Source organism: Petromyzon marinus, chromosome 68, assembly GCF_048934315.1.
Source record: "Petromyzon marinus isolate PM22_M1 ecotype Great Lakes invasive population chromosome 68, UKy_Petmar_22M1.pri1.0, whole genome shotgun sequence".
NCBI classification, from domain to species: Eukaryota; Metazoa; Chordata; class Hyperoartia; order Petromyzontiformes; family Petromyzontidae; genus Petromyzon; species Petromyzon marinus.
This window is the reverse complement of record NC_133734.1, coordinates 1,545,304-1,566,340: the sequence shown is the minus strand read 5'-3', so window position 1 is coordinate 1,566,340 and position 21,037 is coordinate 1,545,304. Positions and strand designations below refer to the sequence as shown.

The 21,037-nt window shown below is 52.1% G+C and overlaps 1 protein-coding gene across 2 annotated transcripts in view; it reads left to right on the top strand.

Moving 5' to 3' along the window:
* The window catches only part of LOC116956842 (protein phosphatase 3 catalytic subunit alpha-like), a 67,160-nt gene that overhangs the window by 20,187 nt on the left and 25,936 nt on the right, over window positions 1-21,037 (top strand). For both annotated transcript variants that reach the window (XM_032978685.2, XM_076054743.1), the window contains exons 7-9: window positions 1,313-1,390; window positions 5,560-5,654; window positions 8,040-8,165. In XM_032978685.2, coding sequence (XP_032834576.1) covers window positions 1,313-1,390; window positions 5,560-5,654; window positions 8,040-8,165 — 299 coding nt within the window. The remainder of the gene's footprint in view (window positions 1-1,312; window positions 1,391-5,559; window positions 5,655-8,039; window positions 8,166-21,037) is intronic.

Below are 21,037 nucleotides of genomic sequence, written 5' to 3'. Positions count from 1 at the left end.
TACTCACCCACTCACTCACCCATCCTCCGATTAGCACGGTTGGCTACGTACGGAGCGAAATAAGTTCTACATGCAGACATAGACTCGCATAGTTACTCACCCACTCACTCACCCATCCTCCGATTAGCACGGTTGGCAACGTACGGAGCGAAATAAGTTCTACATGCAGACATAGACTCACATAGTTACTCGCCCACTCACTCACCCATCCTCCGATTAGCACGGTTGGCTATGTTCGGTGCGGAAGAAATCACTGATGATGATGATAACGATGAAGGATGTTGAACCAGAGTAAGAGTTCATAATGCCAGAGACGGCGAGTGAGGCAGTAGTGGTCGTGGTGGAAATAGCGGAGAGAGTGCAGGAAGATGGAGCAGTGCATTAGCAGCCGGGATATACAGAGGACCGGGCCGACAGACGTGGAGGCCTGAGGGAACGCAACATGTACAGGGACGCAAAGACATCGAAAGAGAGACGACTGGTATGGATAGAAGAAACATGATGTGGTCTAGGCCAATCAGTTTCAAAGAAATGCGTATATTAGCAGAGCACGTTTGTTTGCATGTTCACCACAAGTACTTTGGGTGGTTAATGCAATGCTTGATTCCTTGCACAAGGGAATCTATTTGGCGTTTGAATAGCTTAACACCTGTTTGATTTTCTTTGGTTCTTTCGGTAAAGTCACGTAGAATGAGAATAAAATAATAAAATTAAACCTGTTTTATTGCCAGAAAGGGTAAAACGCTTATGTTACTTTTCATACTTTAATCTTGGAAAAAAAATCTCGCACGAGTTGAAGATGGTTCACAATCAACCACCAAATGTGAGGTGAATGTCAGGTGAGCTCAGGATTGCTGAGACAAACCGGGCCCCATGCACAGACACCACAGGAGCACCACGGAGACACGCCCACTTCCCAGCATGCACAGCAAGGGGGAGAGAGTGGGACAGAGAAAGACTTGCGGAATATACGTATCTGTATGCGAGTGTGCGTTTACGTGTGTATGTATGTGGGGAGCGATAGTGTAGTAGTTAGTTACAAACATGATGACCCGAGCTCGATTCTCGCTCAAGGCCAACACCAGGGACGATTTTCTGAACCTGTCCTGGGCCTCCTTCTCGAGGGCGATTCAGCCTCAATTGGTGTGATGTGTAAAAACATCGCCACGGGGGAGACAAAGGCGGCCGAGCACGGTGCTGGCCACGCACCACCTCATGTGCCGTTCCGGTATTTATAGGTGCTTGATAACAACACTCAACATTCTGTTAAGGCTACACGGGGGATCTTTGTCTTTGTGTGTGTGTCATGCAGCTACCCGGCCGTGTGCGAGTTCCTGCAGAACAACGGACTCCTGTGCGTGATCCGTGCCCATGAAGCACAAGATGCAGGGTACCCACGCACCCACCCATGCACCCACCCTATACACCCACCTACCCACGCACCCACCCATGCACCCACCCACGCACCCACCCACCCATCCACTCACCCACCCACTCACTCACCTACTCATCCACCCACTCACCCACCCACTTACCGACCCACTCACCCACCCACTCGCCTAACCACTCACTCACCAAATCACCTGCCCACTCACCTATCCACTCACCTTCTCACTCACTCACCCACTCACCTACCCACTCACCTACCCACACACTCATCCACCCATTCGCTCACTCGTCCACCCACTTACCTATGCACTCACCTACCCACTCACTAAACCACTAATTCGCCCACTCACCCACCCATTCATCTTCCCACTCACTCACCCATCCACTTACTCAACCACTGATTCGCCCACTCAGCCACCCACTCGCTCGCACAAATGGCACCCTTCCTCACCAGTTTGCTTGAGAGGTCATCTCTATTCTTTGGGTTCAATCTTGATTTGAAGCTTTCGTGACTGAGGGAATCCATACTCTTTGGTTCTTTCGGTAAAGTCACGTAGGTATAAAATAAAATAAATCACGACGTTTCGGGCGCAACACAAGCATCCGTCATCAGGTGGGAAAGCATGGCCTGCTGCTGAAGCAGACTGTTTTAAAGGTTTGAAATGGGTGTAGCCCAAGGGTTATAAAGGAGTGGCTGGGTTTAGTGATGTTAATGTGAGAAATTAGCATGTATCTGTGTACAGAAGTGGCTATGTTAATGTAAGCGATTAGCATGATGTTAAAGTGAGAAATTTAAACAGTCTGCATCAGCAGCAGGCCACGCTTTCCCACCTGATGACGGATGCTTGTGTTGCGCCCAAAACGTCGTAATTTTTTATTTATTTTATACCTACGTGACTTTACCGAAAGACCCAAAGAGTACTCTTTGGTTCTTTCGGTAAAGTCACGTAGATAGGTTCAAAAGAAAATATTTTCATTGAACCTATCTACGTGACTCTACCGAAGGACCCAGAGAATCTGAATTCCTGCAGTCACGAAAGCTTTCGGTCAGGTCATCTCTACCCCGCGCTTTTTCTGGTCTCGTGCTCCAGATCGCCCTTCGCACTTCCTCAACAGATGGCCAACCACCCACAGGGAGCAGCTACTTCCTCCAATATTGGAGGCATGGCAGCACAAGCAGAGTCAGCCCCACATTGCCCCATGATTTGTATGAGCCAAGGGGTTTCTGCTCCCCCCCCCCCAAATACCTCTCAGGAATGCTCAGCAAACCTGTGAACCTGCTCTTGGTGGTCAGAGATTGGATCACCGTTTCTTTCCGTTGAAAAAATGGTGATAGATGTGGTGCTTGCAAGTTACTTTTTTATGGATTCACAGAGTCTATTGCTGATTGCATGCTCCCAAGGAAAGTTTGCCAATTTTTCAGCAACCCGCGACTTCCGCTCACCGTTGGATCTCCACAGCTTTCCGAACCTCGGAGCGAAGGCTGCGGTCAGCCTCCTCATTCTTGGACGTGGCATATTGCAGACGGTGGGAGTGGGCACTGTCAATTTCTTCTCAGCCAGCCGGAACATCTTCTCTGTCAGCCATGGTCTCTGGGGAGGTCTAGACCGCATACCCATTGCAGCCATAGCAGCTGCATGAGTTGCTGTCCTGAAACCCCACCTATTTCCCCCTCGGCATCCCGAGGAGGGATGGACGATGCCAACCCCAGTCGCAAGCGATGATCCATTTTCCCGCTTGCGATCTTCATCAGCTCAGAATCAGAATCTATCTTTATCCTAGAGAAATCCGATGAGCTATGAAGCTCTTTTTTCCGCACATGTCTACTAGCTGAGACGGGGCCATTGTGGGTTTCAGTGTAGATAAGTGATGATGCCGGAACAGAATATTGGTGATTACAAGTCCATGAGCTGCACATGAGTCTAGTTGCCTCCTAACGTTGTTATTGAGCTGATCTGGCCCATGCCTTCCAATCATTCCGGCCCAGGTGTCTACATCATGACCCACTCGGGCATTAAAGTCACCCAACAGGATGACTCTCCCGAGGAGCTACTCTAGCCAGCACCTGGGACGGGAGGTTGAAGAAGGCATCTGACTCATCGACTTTGCCTGCATCCTCCCACTTCGGTGGAAGCATGAGCAAGCACCGTCATTCCTCACCTCCCATTGATGGGGAAGCGAGCTCACAATAGCCTGGGACTCGCAGCTTCCCACGCCTCGTCTCCACGCTCCCACGCCTCCCCCCCCTTCATTATTTTTCTTAGAAGAAGTGCCGCTCCCCGTTGTTTGGCAGTGTCCTACCCCTCGAGTGGAGAGCTGTCCGCGCCTCATGGCGACCGGAGCACGAACCACAAACCTCCAGTATACACCAGAGGCCCAAACGGCACTGGTCAAGCTCCTGACAGAGGAATGGCAGCCTTTCTTCCGCAGTGAGTCTTCGAACATTCCACATTGGGTAACTTCAGGATTTCTGTTTCTGGAAGAACCCTGAGGGGAGGGGTAGAGTCTGGCTCTGCCAAATGTTTTTTTTTTTTTGCCAAAAGGCATCCCCAGACACCTGTCCTCCCCATGGCCCTCCAGCACGAGCTTTGTTTGGTGTTTCCAGCATGGTTAATTAGTACAAATGAGTGCCAGGTGGAGGGATTAACAGCCCCTCGCATTAACACCGATTTTGCTACGAAAATAAAGATCCCCCAGTAGCTTTAACAGACTGTTGGGGCAAGTGCTGCTAGCGAGTAACAGCACCTATGAAGGCCAGCACGGCACAAAAGCAGGGTTAATGGTCAGCATCACGCCGCCTTTGTCTCCCAAGTAGCGATGTTTACACATGGCACTAGGTACTCATTTGAGGCTGAGGCAATCTAGGGGAGGCCGAAGATGGATTCAGATAATCATCACTGGTTTGGCCGTGAATGGGAATTGAACTCAGGTCGACGTGTTTGTAGTGCAATGCACTAACTACTCGGCTATGTACAAACATGCATTTTAACACCTAGAAAAAGGCAAATACTCACCCACCCACCTACTCACCAACTTACACACTCATATTCTCATTCACCCACCCACTCACCCACCCACTCACCCACCCACTCATTCACTCACTCACTCACCTCATTCATTCACTCACCTCATTCACTAAGTCACCTACTCACTCACCCACTTATCCAACAACAATAACAACCGCCGTTTACCACTGAGTGGTGGTGACATCACAATCGCGCTTGTGCCAGGTTAGGTGCACTTTGAGGCCACATGAAGTGCAGGAGGAGGTCACGGGACAGACCCAGGTGCCATGGGTTGACGGACTAATCTGTCACTCCACATAAAGCTTGGGGTCTTCTCGGCCACAGTCATCCTCTCCCTTCTCTATGCTTGTAAAACGTGGGCCCCTCTAATGTAACATCTGCACTGGTTATAACAATTCAGACTGGCCTGCCTATGGTCCATCCTGGGTTTAACCAGGCTGTTTTGTGTGAGGAGCTCACAAATCCTGAAACATCTGGACACATTTCCTTCAGTGAGATGCTCCGGAATGCAAGGCTGCGTTGGCTGGGTCATGTAGCCTGAATGCCCAGCCACCGCATGCCCAAGCAGTTTCTGTTTGGCCACATAGAGGGTGCTAAATAGGAATGACATGGGCTGGAGAAGAGATGGACTGATGTGGTTTGGAAGGATGTGGAGCTGAGTGGACTTGCTGAAGACTGGTACCACCTGAAGGCGGAAGCTCGCGTTGCCTCCGAAACGTCGTGATTTTATTTAGTTGTTTTCATTGATTTTATTTTACCTTACGTGACTTTACCGAAAAAAATCTAAGAGTATGAATCCTTGCGGTCACGAAAGCTTCAAATCTATACTATACTTTGTACTCCTCCTATAGCGTTTGTGTAGCATCGTTTTTGTTGTAACATTCTGACCACCGTGTGCCCCCATTTTGGACATCTTCGAAAAATCGCTTCATAGCTCCATTGGATTTCTCCAGGATATATTAATATTCGGATTCTGATGTACCGTGAGAGGAGTCTCTTTATCTCTCACAGGTTCTGAATGTACCGTAAGAGTTCCCTTATAGGTACCAAATGTACCGTAAGAGTCTCTCACAGGTACCGGATGTACCCTGAGAGTTTCGTACGGGCACTGAATGTACCCTAAGGGTCTCTCTGTCTCTCACAGATACCGGATGTACCGTAAGAGTCAGACAACCGGATTTCCGTCTCTCATTACCATCTTCTCCGCTCCCAACTACCTCGATGTCTACAACAACAAGGGTAGCGCTACACTCACTGCACCATAGCTACACTCACACTACACTGGACCATAGCTACACTCACACTACACTGGACCATAGCTACACCCACACACATACTGCACCATAGCTACCCTCACACACACTACACAATAGCTACACTCACTGCACCATAGCTACACTCACACTACACTGGACCATAGCTACACCCACACACACACTGCACCATAGCTACCCTCACACACACTACACAATAGCTACACTCACTGCACCATAGCTACACTCACACACACTACACAATAGCTACACTCACTGCACCATAGCTACTCTCACACACACTACACAATAGCTACACACACACTACACAACAGCTACACTCACACACACTGCACCATAGCTACACTCACACTACACTGGACCATAGCTACACTCACACACACTGCACGATAGCTACACGCACACACACTGCACCATAGCTACACTCACACACACACACTGCACCATAGCTACTCTCACACTCACTGCATCATAGCTACACACACACTACACAATAGCTACACAAACACCACTCACTGCACCATAGCTACACTCACACTGCACCATAAATACACACACTCCACCATAGCTACACACACTGCACCATAAATACACACACTCCACCATAGCTACACACACTGCACCATAGCTACACACACACTCACTGCACCATAGCGACACTCACATACTACACCATAGCTACACACACACTCACTGCACCATAGCTACACATACACTGCACCATAGCTACACACACACTGCACCATAGTTACACACACACTCACTGCACCATAGCTACACTCACACTCACTGCACCATAGATACACTCAGACACTACACTGCACCATAGCTACACACACACTCTGCACCAGAGCTACAAACACACTCACTGCACCATAGCTACACACACACTCTGCACCATAGCTACAAACACACTCACTGCACCATAGCTACACACACACTCACTGCACCATAGCTACACTCACACTCACTGCACCATAGATACACTCAGACACTACACTGCACCATAGCTACACACACACTCTGCACCATAGCTACAAACACACTGCACCATAGCTACACATACACTCACTGCACCATAGCTACATTCACACTCACTGCACCATAGATACACTCAGACACTACACTCCACCATAGCTACACACACACTCTGCACCATAGCTACAAACACACTCACTGCACCATAGCTACACACACACTCTGCACCATAGCTACAAACACACTCACTGCACCATAGCTACACACACACTCACTGCACCATAGCTACACTCACACTCACTGCACCATAGATACACTCAGACACTGCACCATAGCTACACACACACTCTGCACCATAGCTACAAACACACTGCACCATAGCTACACACACACTCACTGCACCATAGCTACACTCACACTCACTGCACCATAGATACACTCATACACTACACTGCACCATAGCTACACACACACACTGCACTATAGCTACAAACACACTCACTGCACCATAGCTACACACGCACTCATTGCACCATAGCTACACTCACACTCACTGCACCATAGATACACTCAGACACTACACAATAGCTACACTCACACACTGCACAATAGCTACACTCACACACACTGCACCATAGCTACACCCACATTCACTGCACTATAGCTACAAACACACACACTGCACCATAGCTACACCCACACTCACTGCACTATAGCTACACCCACACTAACTGCACAATAGCTACACTCACACACACTGCACCATAGCTACAAACACACTGCACTATCGCTACACTTGAACACACACTGCACTATAGCTACACTCACACTGCTCCATAGCTACTCACACACTACACCCTAGCTACACTACACTCCACCCTAACTACAACTTAATCACACTCATATACACTACATTTTAACTACACTTATCTACTACACGCTAAATTCACTCATATATACTGCACCCCAACTATGCCCTAACTTCACTCAGAAATACTCCACTCACACATACTGCTACCCACAACAAGGTTACCACTACTTTAAAAACGCTACATCCTAATAACTCTCCTCCCCCTCTTTCTCTCCCTCTCTTTCCCTATCTCCCCATATCTCTCCCTTTCTCTCCCCATATCTTTCTCCCCCTCTGATTCTCCCTCTTTTCCTATCTCTCTCCCTATCTCTTTCTCCCCCTCTCTTTCTCCACCTCTCTTTCTCCCCCTCTGATTCAACTTTCTCTATCTCCCTCTTTCCCTATCTCTCCCTCTCTTTCCTTCTCTCCCCATCTCTCTCCCTTTCGCTCCCTCTCTCCCCATCTCTCTCGCTGACTCTCCCCCTCTCTTTCTCCCCCTCTGATTCTCCCTCTCTCTCCCAGCGGCTATCCTCAAGTATGAGAACAACGTGATGAATATTCGCCAGTTCAATTGCTCGCCGCACCCGTATTGGCTGCCCAACTTCATGGACGTTTTCACGTGGTCCCTGCCATTCGTGGGAGAAAAGGGTGAGAGAGACACACACACGAGGAGAGAGAGTGAGACACGGAGAGAATGAGACATGGGGAGAGAGAAAGACATGGGGAGAGAGTCATGGAAAGAAAGATAAGGGGAGACAGAATGAGACATGGCGAGGGAGAGAGAGAGTGAGGCATGAGGAGAGAGATACGGGGAGAGAATGAGACGTGGGGAGAGAGAATGAGACACGGGGAGAGAGACATGGGGAGAGAGTGAGACACGGAGAGAGTGGGACATGGGGAGAGTGAGACATGGGGAGAGAGTGAGACATGGGGAGAGAGTGAGACATGGGGAGAGAGTGAGACATGGGGAGAGAGTGAGACATGGGGAGAGAGTGAGACATGGGGAGAGAGTCATGGAAAGAAAGATAAGAGGAGACAGAATGAGACATGGCGAGGGAGAGAGTGAGGCATGAGGAGAGAGATATGGGGAGAGAATGAGACGTGGGGAGAGAGAATGAGACACGGAGAGAGAGACATGTGGAGAAAGTGAGACACCGAGAGAGAGTGAGACATGGAGAGAATGAGACATGGGGAGAGAGAAAGACATGGGGAGAGAGACATGGAAAGAAAGATAAGGGGAGACAGAATGAGACATGGCGAGGGAGAGAGAGTGAGACATGCGGAGAGAGCTACGGGGAGAGAATGAGACGTGGGGAGAGAGAATGAGACACGGGGAGAGAGAATGAGACACGGGGAGAGAGACATGTGGAGAAAGAGTGAGACACCGAGAGAAAGAGACACGGAGAGAATGAGACATGGGAAGAGAGAAAGACATGGGGAGAGAGTAATGGAAAGAGAGATACGGGGAGAGAGAATGAGACATGAGAGAGACATCGGGAGAGAGATACGGGGAGACAGAATGAGACATGGTGAGAGAGATACAAAGAGAGAGAGAGTGAGACATGGGGAGAGAGTGAGACATGGGGAGAGAGTGAGACATGGGGAGAGAGTGAGACATGGGGAGAGAGTGAGATATGGGGAGAGAGTTACTGGGAGAGAGTGAGACATGGGGAGAGAGTGAGACACCGAGAGAGTGGGACATGGGGAGAGTGAGACATGGGGAGAGAGTGAGACACGGATAGAGTGGGACATGGGGAGAGTGATACATGGGGAGAGAGTGAGACATGGGGAGAGAGTGAGACACGGAGAGAGTGGGACATGGGGAGAGTGGGACATGGGGAGAGAGAGAGACATGGGGAGAGAGTGGGACACGGAGAGAGTGGGACATGGGGAGAGTTAGACATGGGGAGAGAGTGAGACATGGGGAGAGAGTGAGACACGGAGAGAGTGGGACATGGGGAGAGTGAGACATGGGGAGAGTGAGACATGGGGAGAGAGTGAGACATGGGGAGAGAGTGAGACATGGGGAGAGAGTGAGACATGGGGAGAGAGTGAGACATGGGGAGAGTGAGACATGGGGAGAGAGTGAGACATGGGGAGAGTGAGACGTGGGGAGAGTGAGACATGGGGAGAGTGAGACATGGGGAGAGAGTGAGACATGGGGAGAGAGTGAGACATGGGGAGAGAGTTACGGGGAGAGAGTGAGACATGGGGAGAGAGTAAGACACGGAGAGAGTGAGACATGGGGAGAGAGTGAGACATGGGGAGAGAGTGAGACATGGGGAGAGAGTGAGACATGGGGAGAGAGTGAGACATGGGGAGAGAGTGAGACATGGGGAGAGAGTGAGACATGGGGAGAGAGTGAGACATGGGGAGAGAGTGAGACATGGGGAGAGAGTGAGACATGGGGAGAGAGTCATGGAAAGAAAGATAAGGGGAGACAGAATGAGACATGGCGAGGGAGAGAGAGAGTGAGGCATGAGGAGAGAGATACGGGGAGAGAATGAGACGTGGGGAGAGAGAATGAGACACGGGGAGAGAGACATGTGGAGAAAGTGAGACACCGAGAGAGAGTGAGACATGGAGAGAATGAGACATGGGGAGAGAGAAAGACATGGGGAGAGAGACATGGAAAGAAAGATAAGGGGAGACAGAATGAGACATGAGAGAGACATCGGGAGAGCGAGATACGGGGAGACATAATGAGACATGGTGAGAGAGATACAAGGAGAGAGAGTGAGACATGGGGAGAGAGTGAGACATGGGGAGAGAGTGAGACATGGGGAGAGAGTGAGATATGGGGAGAGAGTTACTGGGAGAGAGTGAGACATGGGGAGAGAGTGAGACATGGGGAGAGAGTGGGACACGGAGAGAGTGGGACACGGGGAGAGTGAGACATGGGGAGAGAGTGAGACATGGGGAGAGTGAGACATGGGGAGAGTGAGACATGGGGAGAGAGTGAGACATGGGGAGAGAGTGAGACATGGGGAGAGAGTGGGACACGGAGAGAGTGGGACACGGGGAGAGTGAGACATGGGGAGAGAGTGAGACATGGGGAGAGAGTGAGACATGGGGAGAGTGAGACATGGGGAGAGTGAGACATGGGGAGAGAGTGAGACATGGGGAGAGAGTGAGACATGGGGAGAGAGTGGGACACGGAGAGAGTGGGACACGGGGAGAGTGAGACATGGGGAGAGAGTGAGACATGGGGAGAGAGTGAGACATGGGGAGAGAGTGAGACATGGGGAGAGAGTGAGATATGGGGAGAGAGTTACTGGGAGAGAGTGAGACATGGGGAGAGAGTGAGACACCGAGAGAGTGGGACATGGGGAGAGTGAGACATGGGGAGAGAGTGAGACACGGATAGAGTGGGACATGGAGAGAGTGAGACATGGGGAGAGAGTGAGACATGGGGAGAGAGTGAGACACGGAGAGAGTGGGACATGGGGAGTGTGGGACATGGGGAGAGAGTGAGACATGGGGAGAGAGTGAGACATGGGGAGAGAGTAAGACACGGAGAGAGTGAGACATGGGGAGAGAGTGAGACATGGGGAGAGAGTGAGACATGGGGAGAGAGTGAGACATGGGGAGAGAGTGAGACATGGGGAGAGAGTGAGACATGGGGAGAGAGTGAGACATGGGGAGAGAGTGAGACATGGGGAGAGAGTGAGACATGGGGAGAGAGTGAGACATGGGGAGAGAGTCATGGAAAGAAAGATAAGGGGAGACAGAATGAGACATGGCGAGGGAGAGAGAGAGTGAGGCATGAGGAGAGAGATACGGGGAGAGAATGAGACGTGGGGAGAGAGAATGAGACACGGGGAGAGAGACATGTGGAGAAAGTGAGACACCGAGAGAGAGTGAGACATGGAGAGAATGAGACATGGGGAGAGAGAAAGACATGGGGAGAGAGACATGGAAAGAAAGATAAGGGGAGACAGAATGAGACATGAGAGAGACATCGGGAGAGCGAGATACGGGGAGACATAATGAGACATGGTGAGAGAGATACAAGGAGAGAGAGTGAGACATGGGGAGAGAGTGAGACATGGGGAGAGAGTGAGACATGGGGAGAGAGTGAGATATGGGGAGAGAGTTACTGGGAGAGAGTGAGACATGGGGAGAGAGTGAGACATGGGGAGAGAGTGGGACACGGAGAGAGTGGGACACGGGGAGAGTGAGACATGGGGAGAGAGTGAGACATGGGGAGAGTGAGACATGGGGAGAGTGAGACATGGGGAGAGAGTGAGACATGGGGAGAGAGTGAGACATGGGGAGAGAGTGGGACACGGAGAGAGTGGGACACGGGGAGAGTGAGACATGGGGAGAGAGTGAGACATGGGGAGAGAGTGAGACATGGGGAGAGTGAGACATGGGGAGAGTGAGACATGGGGAGAGAGTGAGACATGGGGAGAGAGTGAGACATGGGGAGAGAGTGGGACACGGAGAGAGTGGGACACGGGGAGAGTGAGACATGGGGAGAGAGTGAGACATGGGGAGAGAGTGAGACATGGGGAGAGAGTGAGACATGGGGAGAGAGTGAGATATGGGGAGAGAGTTACTGGGAGAGAGTGAGACATGGGGAGAGAGTGAGACACCGAGAGAGTGGGACATGGGGAGAGTGAGACATGGGGAGAGAGTGAGACACGGATAGAGTGGGACATGGAGAGAGTGAGACATGGGGAGAGAGTGAGACATGGGGAGAGAGTGAGACACGGAGAGAGTGGGACATGGGGAGTGTGGGACATGGGGAGAGAGTGAGACATGGGGAGAGAGTGAGACATGGGGAGAGAGTGAGACATGGGGAGAGAGTGAGACATGGGGAGAGAGTGAGACATGGGGAGAGAGTCATGGAAAGAAAGATAAGGGGAGACAGAATGAGACATGGCGAGGGAGAGAGAGAGTGAGGCATGAGGAGAGAGATACGGGGAGAGAATGAGACGTGGGGAGAGAGAATGAGACACGGGGAGAGAGACATGTGGAGAAAGTGAGACACCGAGAGAGAGTGAGACATGGAGAGAATGAGACATGGGGAGAGAGAAAGACATGGGGAGAGAGACATGGAAAGAAAGATAAGGGGAGACAGAATGAGACATGAGAGAGACATCGGGAGAGAGAGATACGGGGAGACATAATGAGACATGGTGAGAGAGATACAAGGAGAGAGAGAGTGAGACATGGGGAGAGAGTGAGACATGGGGAGAGAGTGAGACATGGGGAGAGAGTGAGATATGGGGAGAGAGTTACTGGGAGAGAGTGAGACATGGGGAGAGAGTGAGACACGGAGAGAGTGGGACATGGGGAGAGTGAGACATGGGGAGAGAGTGAGACATGGGGAGAGAATGAGACATGGGGAGAGTGAGACATGGGGAGAGTGAGACATGGGGAGAGAGTGAGACATGGGGAGAGAGTGAGACATGGGGAGAGAGTGAGACATGGGGAGAGAGTGGGACACGGAGAGAGTGGGACACGGGGAGAGTGAGACATGGGGAGAGAGTGAGACATTGGGAGAGAGTGAGACATGGGGAGAGAGTGAGACATGGGGAGAGAGTGAGACATGGGGAGAGAGTGAGACATGGGGAGAGAGTGAGATATGGGAAGAGAGTTACTGGGAGAGAGTGAGACATGGGGAGAGAGTGAGACACCGAGAGAGTGGGACATGGGGAGAGTGAGACATGGGGAGAGAGTGAGACACGGATAGAGTGGGACATGGGGAGAGTGAGACATGGGGAGAGAGTGAGACATGGGGAGAGAGTGAGACACGGAGGGAGTGGGACATGGGGAGAGTGGGACATGGGGAGAGAGTGAGACATGGGGAGAGAGTGGGACACGGAGAGAGTGGGACATGGGGAGAGTGAGACATGGGGAGAGAGTGAGACATGGGGAGAGAGTGAGACACGGAGAGAGTGGGACATGGGGAGAGTGAGACATGGGGAGAGTGAGACATGGGGAGAGAGTGAGACATGGGGAGAGAGTGAGACATGGGGAGAGAGTGAGACATGGGGAGAGTGAGACATGGGGAGAGAGTGAGACATGGGGAGAGTGAGACGTGGGGAGAGTGAGACATGGGGAGAGTGAGACATGGGGAGAGTGAGATGGGGAGAGAGTGAGACATGGGGAGAGAGTTACGGGGAGAGAGTGAGACATGGGGAGAGAGTAAGACACGGAGAGAGTGAGACATGGGGAGAGAGTGAGACATGGGGAGAGAGTGAGACATGGGGAGAGAGTGAGACATGGGGAGAGAGTGAGACATGGGGAGAGAGTGAGACATGGGGAGAGAGTGAGACATGGGGAGAGAGTGAGACATGGGGAGAGAGTGAGACATGGGGAGAGAGTGAGACATGGGGAGAGAGTCATGGAAAGAAAGATAAGGGGAGACAGAATGAGACATGAGAGAGACATCGGGAGAGAGAGATACGGGGAGACATAATGAGACATGGTGAGAGAGATACAAGGAGAGAGAGAGTGAGACATGGGGAGAGAGTGAGACATGGGGAGAGAGTGAGACATGGGGAGAGAGTGAGATATGGGGAGAGAGTTACTGGGAGAGAGTGAGACATAGGGATTGAGTGAGACACGGAGAGAGTGAGACATGGGGAGAGAATGAGACATGGGGAGAGTGAGACATGGGGAGAGTGAGACATGGGGAGAGAGTGAGACATGGGGAGAGAGTGAGACATGGGGAGAGAGTGAGACATGGGGAGAGAGTGGGACACGGAGAGAGTGGGACACGTGGAGAGTGAGACATGGGGAGAGAGTGAGACATGGGGAGAGAGTGAGACATGGGGAGAGAGTGATACATGGGGAGAGTGAGACATGGGGAGAGTGAGACATGGGAAGAGTGAGACTTGGGGAGAGTGAGACATGGGGAGAGAGTGAGACATGGGGAGAGAGTGAGGCATGGGGAGAGTGGGACATGGGGAGAGTGGGACATGGGGAGAGTGAGACATGGGGAGAGAGTGAGACATGGGGAGAGAGTGGGACATGGGGAGAGAGTGAGACATGGGGAGAGAGTGAGACATGGGGAGAGAGTGAGACACGGAGAGAGTGAGACATGGGGAGAGAGTGAGACATGGGGAGAGAGTGAGACATGGGGAGAGAGTGAGACACGGAGAGAGTGGGACATGGGGAGAGTGAGACATGGGGAGAGAGTGGGACATGGGGAGAGTGAGACATGGGGAGAGTGAGACGTGGGGAGAGAGTGAGACACGGGGAGAGTGGGACATGGGGAGAGTGAGACATGGGGAGAGAGTGAGACATGGGGAGAGAGTGAGACACGGAGAGAGTGGGACATGGGGAGAGTGAGACATGGGGAGAGCGTGTGACATGGAGAGAGAGTGAGACATGGGGAGAGCGTGTGACATGGAGAGAGAGTGAGACATGGGGAGAGTGTGAGACATGGGAAGAGAGATATGGGGAGAGAGAGAGACACCGAGAGAAAGAGACATGGTGAGAGAGTGATACATGGGTAGAGAGAGTGAAAAATGGGGAGAGAGTGAGACATGGGGAGAGTGAGACATGGGGAGAGAGTGAGAAATGGGGATAGAGTGAGACATGGGGGGAGAGTGAGACATGGAGAGAGAGTGAGACATGGGTAGAGAGAGTGAGACATGGGGAGAGAGTGAGACATGGGGAGAGAGTGAGACATGGGGAGAGAGTGAGAAATGGGGAGAGAGTGAGACACGGAGAGAGTGAGACATGGAGAGAGTGAGACATGGGGAGAGTGAGACATTGTGACAGAGTGAGACATGGGGAGAGAGTGAGACACGGAGAGAGTGGGACACGGGGAGAGTGAGACATGGGGAGAGTGAGACATGGGGAGAGAGTGAGACATGGGGAGAGAGTGAGACATGGGGAGAGAGTGAGACATGGGAAGAGAGATATGGGGAGAGAGTGAGACATGGGGAGAGAGAGTGAGACATGGGGAGAGAGTGAGACATTGGGAGAGAGTGAGACATGGGGAGAGTGAGACATGGGTAGAGAGTGACAAATGGGGATAGAGTGAGACATGGGGAGAGAGTGAGACATGGGTAGAGAGAGTGAGACGTGGGGAGAGAGTGAGACATGGGGAGAGAGTGAGACATGGGGAGAGAGTCAGACATGGGGAGAGAGTGAGACATGGGGAGAGAGTGAGACATGGGGAGAGAGTGAGAAATGGGGAGAGAGTGAGACATGGGGAGAGAGTGAGACACGGAGAGAGGGAGACATGGGGAGAGTGAGACATGGGGAGAGTGAGACATGGGGAGAGTGAGACATGGGGAGAGAGTGAGACATGGGGATAGAGTGAGACATGGGGAGAGAGTGAGACATGGATAGAGAGATTGAGACATCTGGAGAGAGTGAGACATGGGGAGAGAGTGAGACATGGGGAGAGAGTCAGACATGGGGAGAGAGTAAGACATGGGGAGAGAGTGAGACATGGGGAGAGAGTGAGACATGGGGAGAGAGTGAGACATGGGGAGAGAGTGAGACATGGGAAGAGAGTGAGAAATGGGGAGAGAGTGAGACATGGGGAGAGAGTGAGACGCGGAGAGAGTGAGACATAGGGAGAGTGAGACATGGTGAGAGAGTGAGACATGGGGAGAGAGTGAGACACGGAGAGAGTCGGACACGGGGAGAGTGAGACATGGGGAGAGAGTGAGACATGGGGAGAGAGTGAGACATGGGGAGAGAGTGAGACATGGGGAGAGAGTGAGACATGGGGAGAGAGTGAGACATGGGGAGAGAGTGAGACATGGGGAAAGTGAGACATGGGGAGAGAGAGTGAGACATGGGGAGAGAGTGAGACATGGGGAGAGAGTGGGACATGGGGAGAGTGAGACATGGGGAAAGAGTGAGACATGGGGATAGAGTGAGAAATGGGGAGAGAGTGAGACATGGGGAAAGTGAGACATGGTGAGAGAGTGTGACATGGGGAGAGAGTGAGACACGGAGAGAGTGGGACAAGGGGAGAGTGAGACATGGGGAGAGTGAGACATGGGGAGAGAGTGAGACATGGGGAGAGAGTGAGAAATGGGGAGACAGTGAGACATGGGGAAAGTGAGACATGGTGAGAGAGTGAGACATGGGGAGAGAGTGAGACACGGAGAGAGTGGGACAAGGGGAGAGTGAGACATGGGGAGAGAGTGAGACATGGTGAGAGAGTGAGACATGGGGAGAGAGTGAGACACGGAGAGAGTGGGACAAGGGGAGAGTGAGACATGGGGAGAGTGAGACATGGGGAGAGAGTGAGACATGGGGAGAGAGTGAGAAATGGGGAGAGATTGAGACATGGGGAAAGTGAGACATGGTGAGAGAGTGAGACATGGGGAGAGAGTGAGACACGGAGAGAGTGGGACAAGGGGAGAATGAGACATGGGGAGAGAGTGAGACATGGGGAGAGAGTGAGACATGGGATGAGAGATATGGGGAGAGAGAGAGACACCGAGAGAAAGAGACATGGAGAGAGAGTGAGACATGGGGAGAGAGTGAGACATGGGGAGAGAGTGAGACATGGGGAGAGAGTGAGACATGGGGAGAGAGTGAGACATGGAGAGAGAGTGAGACATGGGGAGAGAGTGAGACATGGGGAGAGAGTGAGACATGGGGAGAGCGTGTGACATGGAGAGAGAGTGAGACATGGGGAGAGAGTGAGACATGGGTAGAGAGTGAGACATGGGTAGAGAGTGAGACATGGGGAGAGAGTGAGACATGGGGAGAGAGTGAGACATGGGGAGAGAGTGAGACATGGGGAGAGTGAGACATGGTGAGAGAGTGAGACATGGGGAGAGAGTGAGACATGGGGAGAGAGTGAGACATGGGGAGAGAGTGAGACATGGGGAGAGAGTGAGACATGCGGAGAGAGTGAGACATGGGATGAGAGATATGGGGAGAGAGAGAGACACCGAGAGAAAGAGACATGGAGAAAGAGTGAGACATGGGGAGAGATTGAGACATGGGGAGAGAGTGAGACATGGGGAGAGAGTGAGACATGGGGAGAGAGTTTGACATGGGGATAGAGTGAGACATGGGGAGAGAGTGAGACATGGGGAGAGAATGAGACATGGGGAGAGTGAGACATGGGGAGAGTGAGACATGGGGAGAGTGTGAGACATGGGGAGAGAGTGAGACATGGGGAGAGAGTGGGACACGGAGAGAGTGGGACACGGGGAGAGTGAGACATGGGGAGAGAGTGAGACATGGGGAGAGAGTGAGACATGGGGAGAGAGTGAGACATGGGGAGAGAGTGAGATATGGGGAGAGAGTTACTGGGAGAGAGTGAGACATGGGGAGAGAGTGAGACATGGGGAGAGTGAGACATGGTGAGAGAGTGAGACATGGGGAGAGAGTGAGACACGGAGAGAGTCGGACACGGGGAGAGTGAGACATGGGGAGAGTGAGACATGGGGAGAGTGAGACATGGGGAGAGAGTGAGACATGGGGATAGAGTGAGACATGGGTAGAGAGAGTGAGACATGGGGAGAGAGTGAGACATGGGGAGAGAGTGAGACATGGGGAGAGAGTCAGACATGGGGAGAGAGTAAGACATGGGGAGAGAGTGAGACATGGGGAGAGAGTGAGACATGGGGAGAGAGTGAGACATGGGGAGAGAGTGAGACATGGGGAGAGAGTGAGAAATGGGGAGAGAGTGAGACATGGGGAGAGAGTGAGACACGGAGAGAGTGAGACATAGGGAGAGTGAGACATGGTGAGAGAGTGAGACATGGTGAGAGAGTGAGACATGGGGAGAGAGTGAGACACGGAGAGAGTCGGACACGGGGAGAGTGAGACATGGGGAAAGAGTGAGACATGGGGAGAGAGTGAGACATGGGGAGAGAGTGAGACATGGGGAGAGAGTGAGACATGGGGAGAGAGTGAGACATGGGGAGAGAGTTAGACATGGGGAAAGTGAGACATGGGGAGAGAGAGTGAGACATGGGGAGAGAGTGAGACATGGGGAGAGAGTGGGACATGGGGAGAGTGAGACATGGGGAAAGAGTGAGACATGGGGATAGAGTGAGACATGGGGAGAGCGTGTGACATGGAGGGAGAGAGTGAGACATGGGGAGAGTGAGACATGGGGAGAGAGTGAGACATGGGGAGAGAGTGAAACATGGGGAGAGAGTGAGAAATGGGGAGAGAGTGAGACATGGGGAAAGTGAGACATGGTGAGAGAGTGTGACATGGGGAGAGAGTGAGACACGGAGAGAGTGGGACAAGGGGAGAGTGAGACATGGGGAGAGAGTGAGACATGGTGAGAGAGTGAGACATGGGGAGAGAGTGAGACACGGAGAGAGTGGGACAAGGGGAGAGTGAGACATGGGGAGAGTGAGACATGGGGAGAGAGTGAGACATGGGGAGAGAGTGAGAAATGGGGAGAGAGTGAGACATGGGGAAAGTGAGACATGGTGAGAGAGTGAGACATGGGGAGAGAGTGAGACACGGAGAGAGTGGGACAAGGGGAGAATGAGACATGGGGAGAGAGTGAGACATGGGGAGAGAGTGAGACATGGGATGAGAGATATGGGGAGAGAGAGAGACACCGAGAGAAAGAGACATGGAGAGAGAGTGAGACATGGGGAGAGAGTGAGACATGGGGAGAGAGTGAGACATGGGGAGAGAGTGAGACATGGGGAGAGAGTGAGACATGGGGAGAGAGTGAGACATGGGGAGAGAGTGAGACATGGGGAGAGAGTGAGACATGGGGAGAGCGTGTGACATGGAGAGAGAGTGAGACATGGGTAGAGAGTGAGACATGGGTAGAGAGTGAGACATGGGGAGAGAGTGAGACATGGGGAGAGAGTGAGACATGGGGAGAGAGTGAGACATGGGGAGAGAGTGAGACATGGTGAGAGAGTGAGACATGGGGAGAGAGTGAGACATGGGGAGAGAGTGAGACATGGGGAGAGAGTGAGACATGGGGAGAGAGTGAGACATGCGGAGAGAGTGAGACATGGGATGAGAGATATGGGGAGAGAGAGAGACACCGAGAGAAAGAGACATGGAGAAAGAGTGAGACATGGGGAGAGAGTGAGACATGGGGAGAGAGTGAGACATGGGGAGAGAGTGAGACATGGGGAGAGAGTTTGACATGGGGATAGAGTGAGACATGGGGAGAGAGTGAGACATGGAGAGACAGTGAGACATGGAGAGAGAGAGTGAGACATGGAGAGAGAGTGAGACATGGGGAGAGAGTGAGACATGGAGAGAGTGATACGGGAGAGACATGTTTTAAAATCCGAGCTTATTGCTGTCCAGCAATAAGGCACTTGCATCACCAGCAACTCACACCGTGCACAGTGTACGTACTGTACATACAGTATACACAGTGTGCACAGTACACGCAGTGCGTATAGTACGTGCACGTGCTCCGGCAACTCTCATCCGGCCTTGGACGTGCGGTTGCTGTTGCAACCAGCGAAGAGAGAGCTGCCACGACGGGCGTGTCGGACTCACGTGTGGGAAAAAACAAACAACGGGAAGTTAAAACGTGGGTAAAAAAAATCAATGAAATAAATGAAAACAATGTATTTAATTTGATTGGATTTTTTTATGTTTTTTTTTTACCCTCGTGACTTTACCGAAAAAATCAAAGAGTTTGAATCCTTGCAGTCACGGCAGCTTCTGGAGTTAAAACGTGGTCCGGCATTTCAACCGCTTTGCGCTGCTTCTCAAAACACGCTGCTCCTGTGGCCGTCTGGAACACCTGGTTCCTTCCGACGTACAAGGAGGAAGCTGCTTGGGGGGGGGGGGGGAGGTGTGCCGCACTTTTTTTACATAGTCTACATTGACAAACACCTCCTTAGAAAAGTGTTTCCCGCCATCGCGTTCGGTTTGTCATCCTTTCCCCCCCCCCACCACGCACGCCACCTCCGATTAGCGGCGGTTTGGCTACACGTACGTATGTACGTACGTACAGTTCCATAGAAGTTCAACGCAAAAAGGCAAAGATCCCCCGAATAGCCTTAACAGAATGTTGAGGGGCAAGCGCTGTTAGCGAGCAGCATCTATGAAGGCCGGAAGGGCACACGATGGGGTGGGTGGCCAGTACAAACACCCGGCCGCCTTTGTCTCCTCACTGGCGATGTTTACACACTGCACCAGGGTACTCGTTTGAGGCTGAGTCGACCTAGCGGCGGAGCCCCATAACCGGTTCAGATAATCGCCATCACTGGTGTTGGCCGTCAGCGGGAATCAAACTCGGGTCATAGCCAGGTTCGTAGCTCAGCGCGCTACCCGCTACACTAGCGCTCCCCCCCATCATCTAACACTGACAAATTCATCTCTTTTAGAAGTTCAACAAACGCACAGACACACACGTGCGTGCATCACGTGAAACCGAGGGCTTTCAGTGTGGAGCCTCTGTGCACCGGCTGCTGTCCCAGGGCTACAGGGGGGCAGTTGGAGGCATTCGCCCTCCAGCAACAACAACAGCGGAGGGGGGCGGAGGAGGAGCGACACTGCTCATCGCAATAAGCGGAGCGCCAAGTGCCGATAACGCTGTTGGCACAGTGGGCCGGAGCACAGGTGGTGGTTCATCC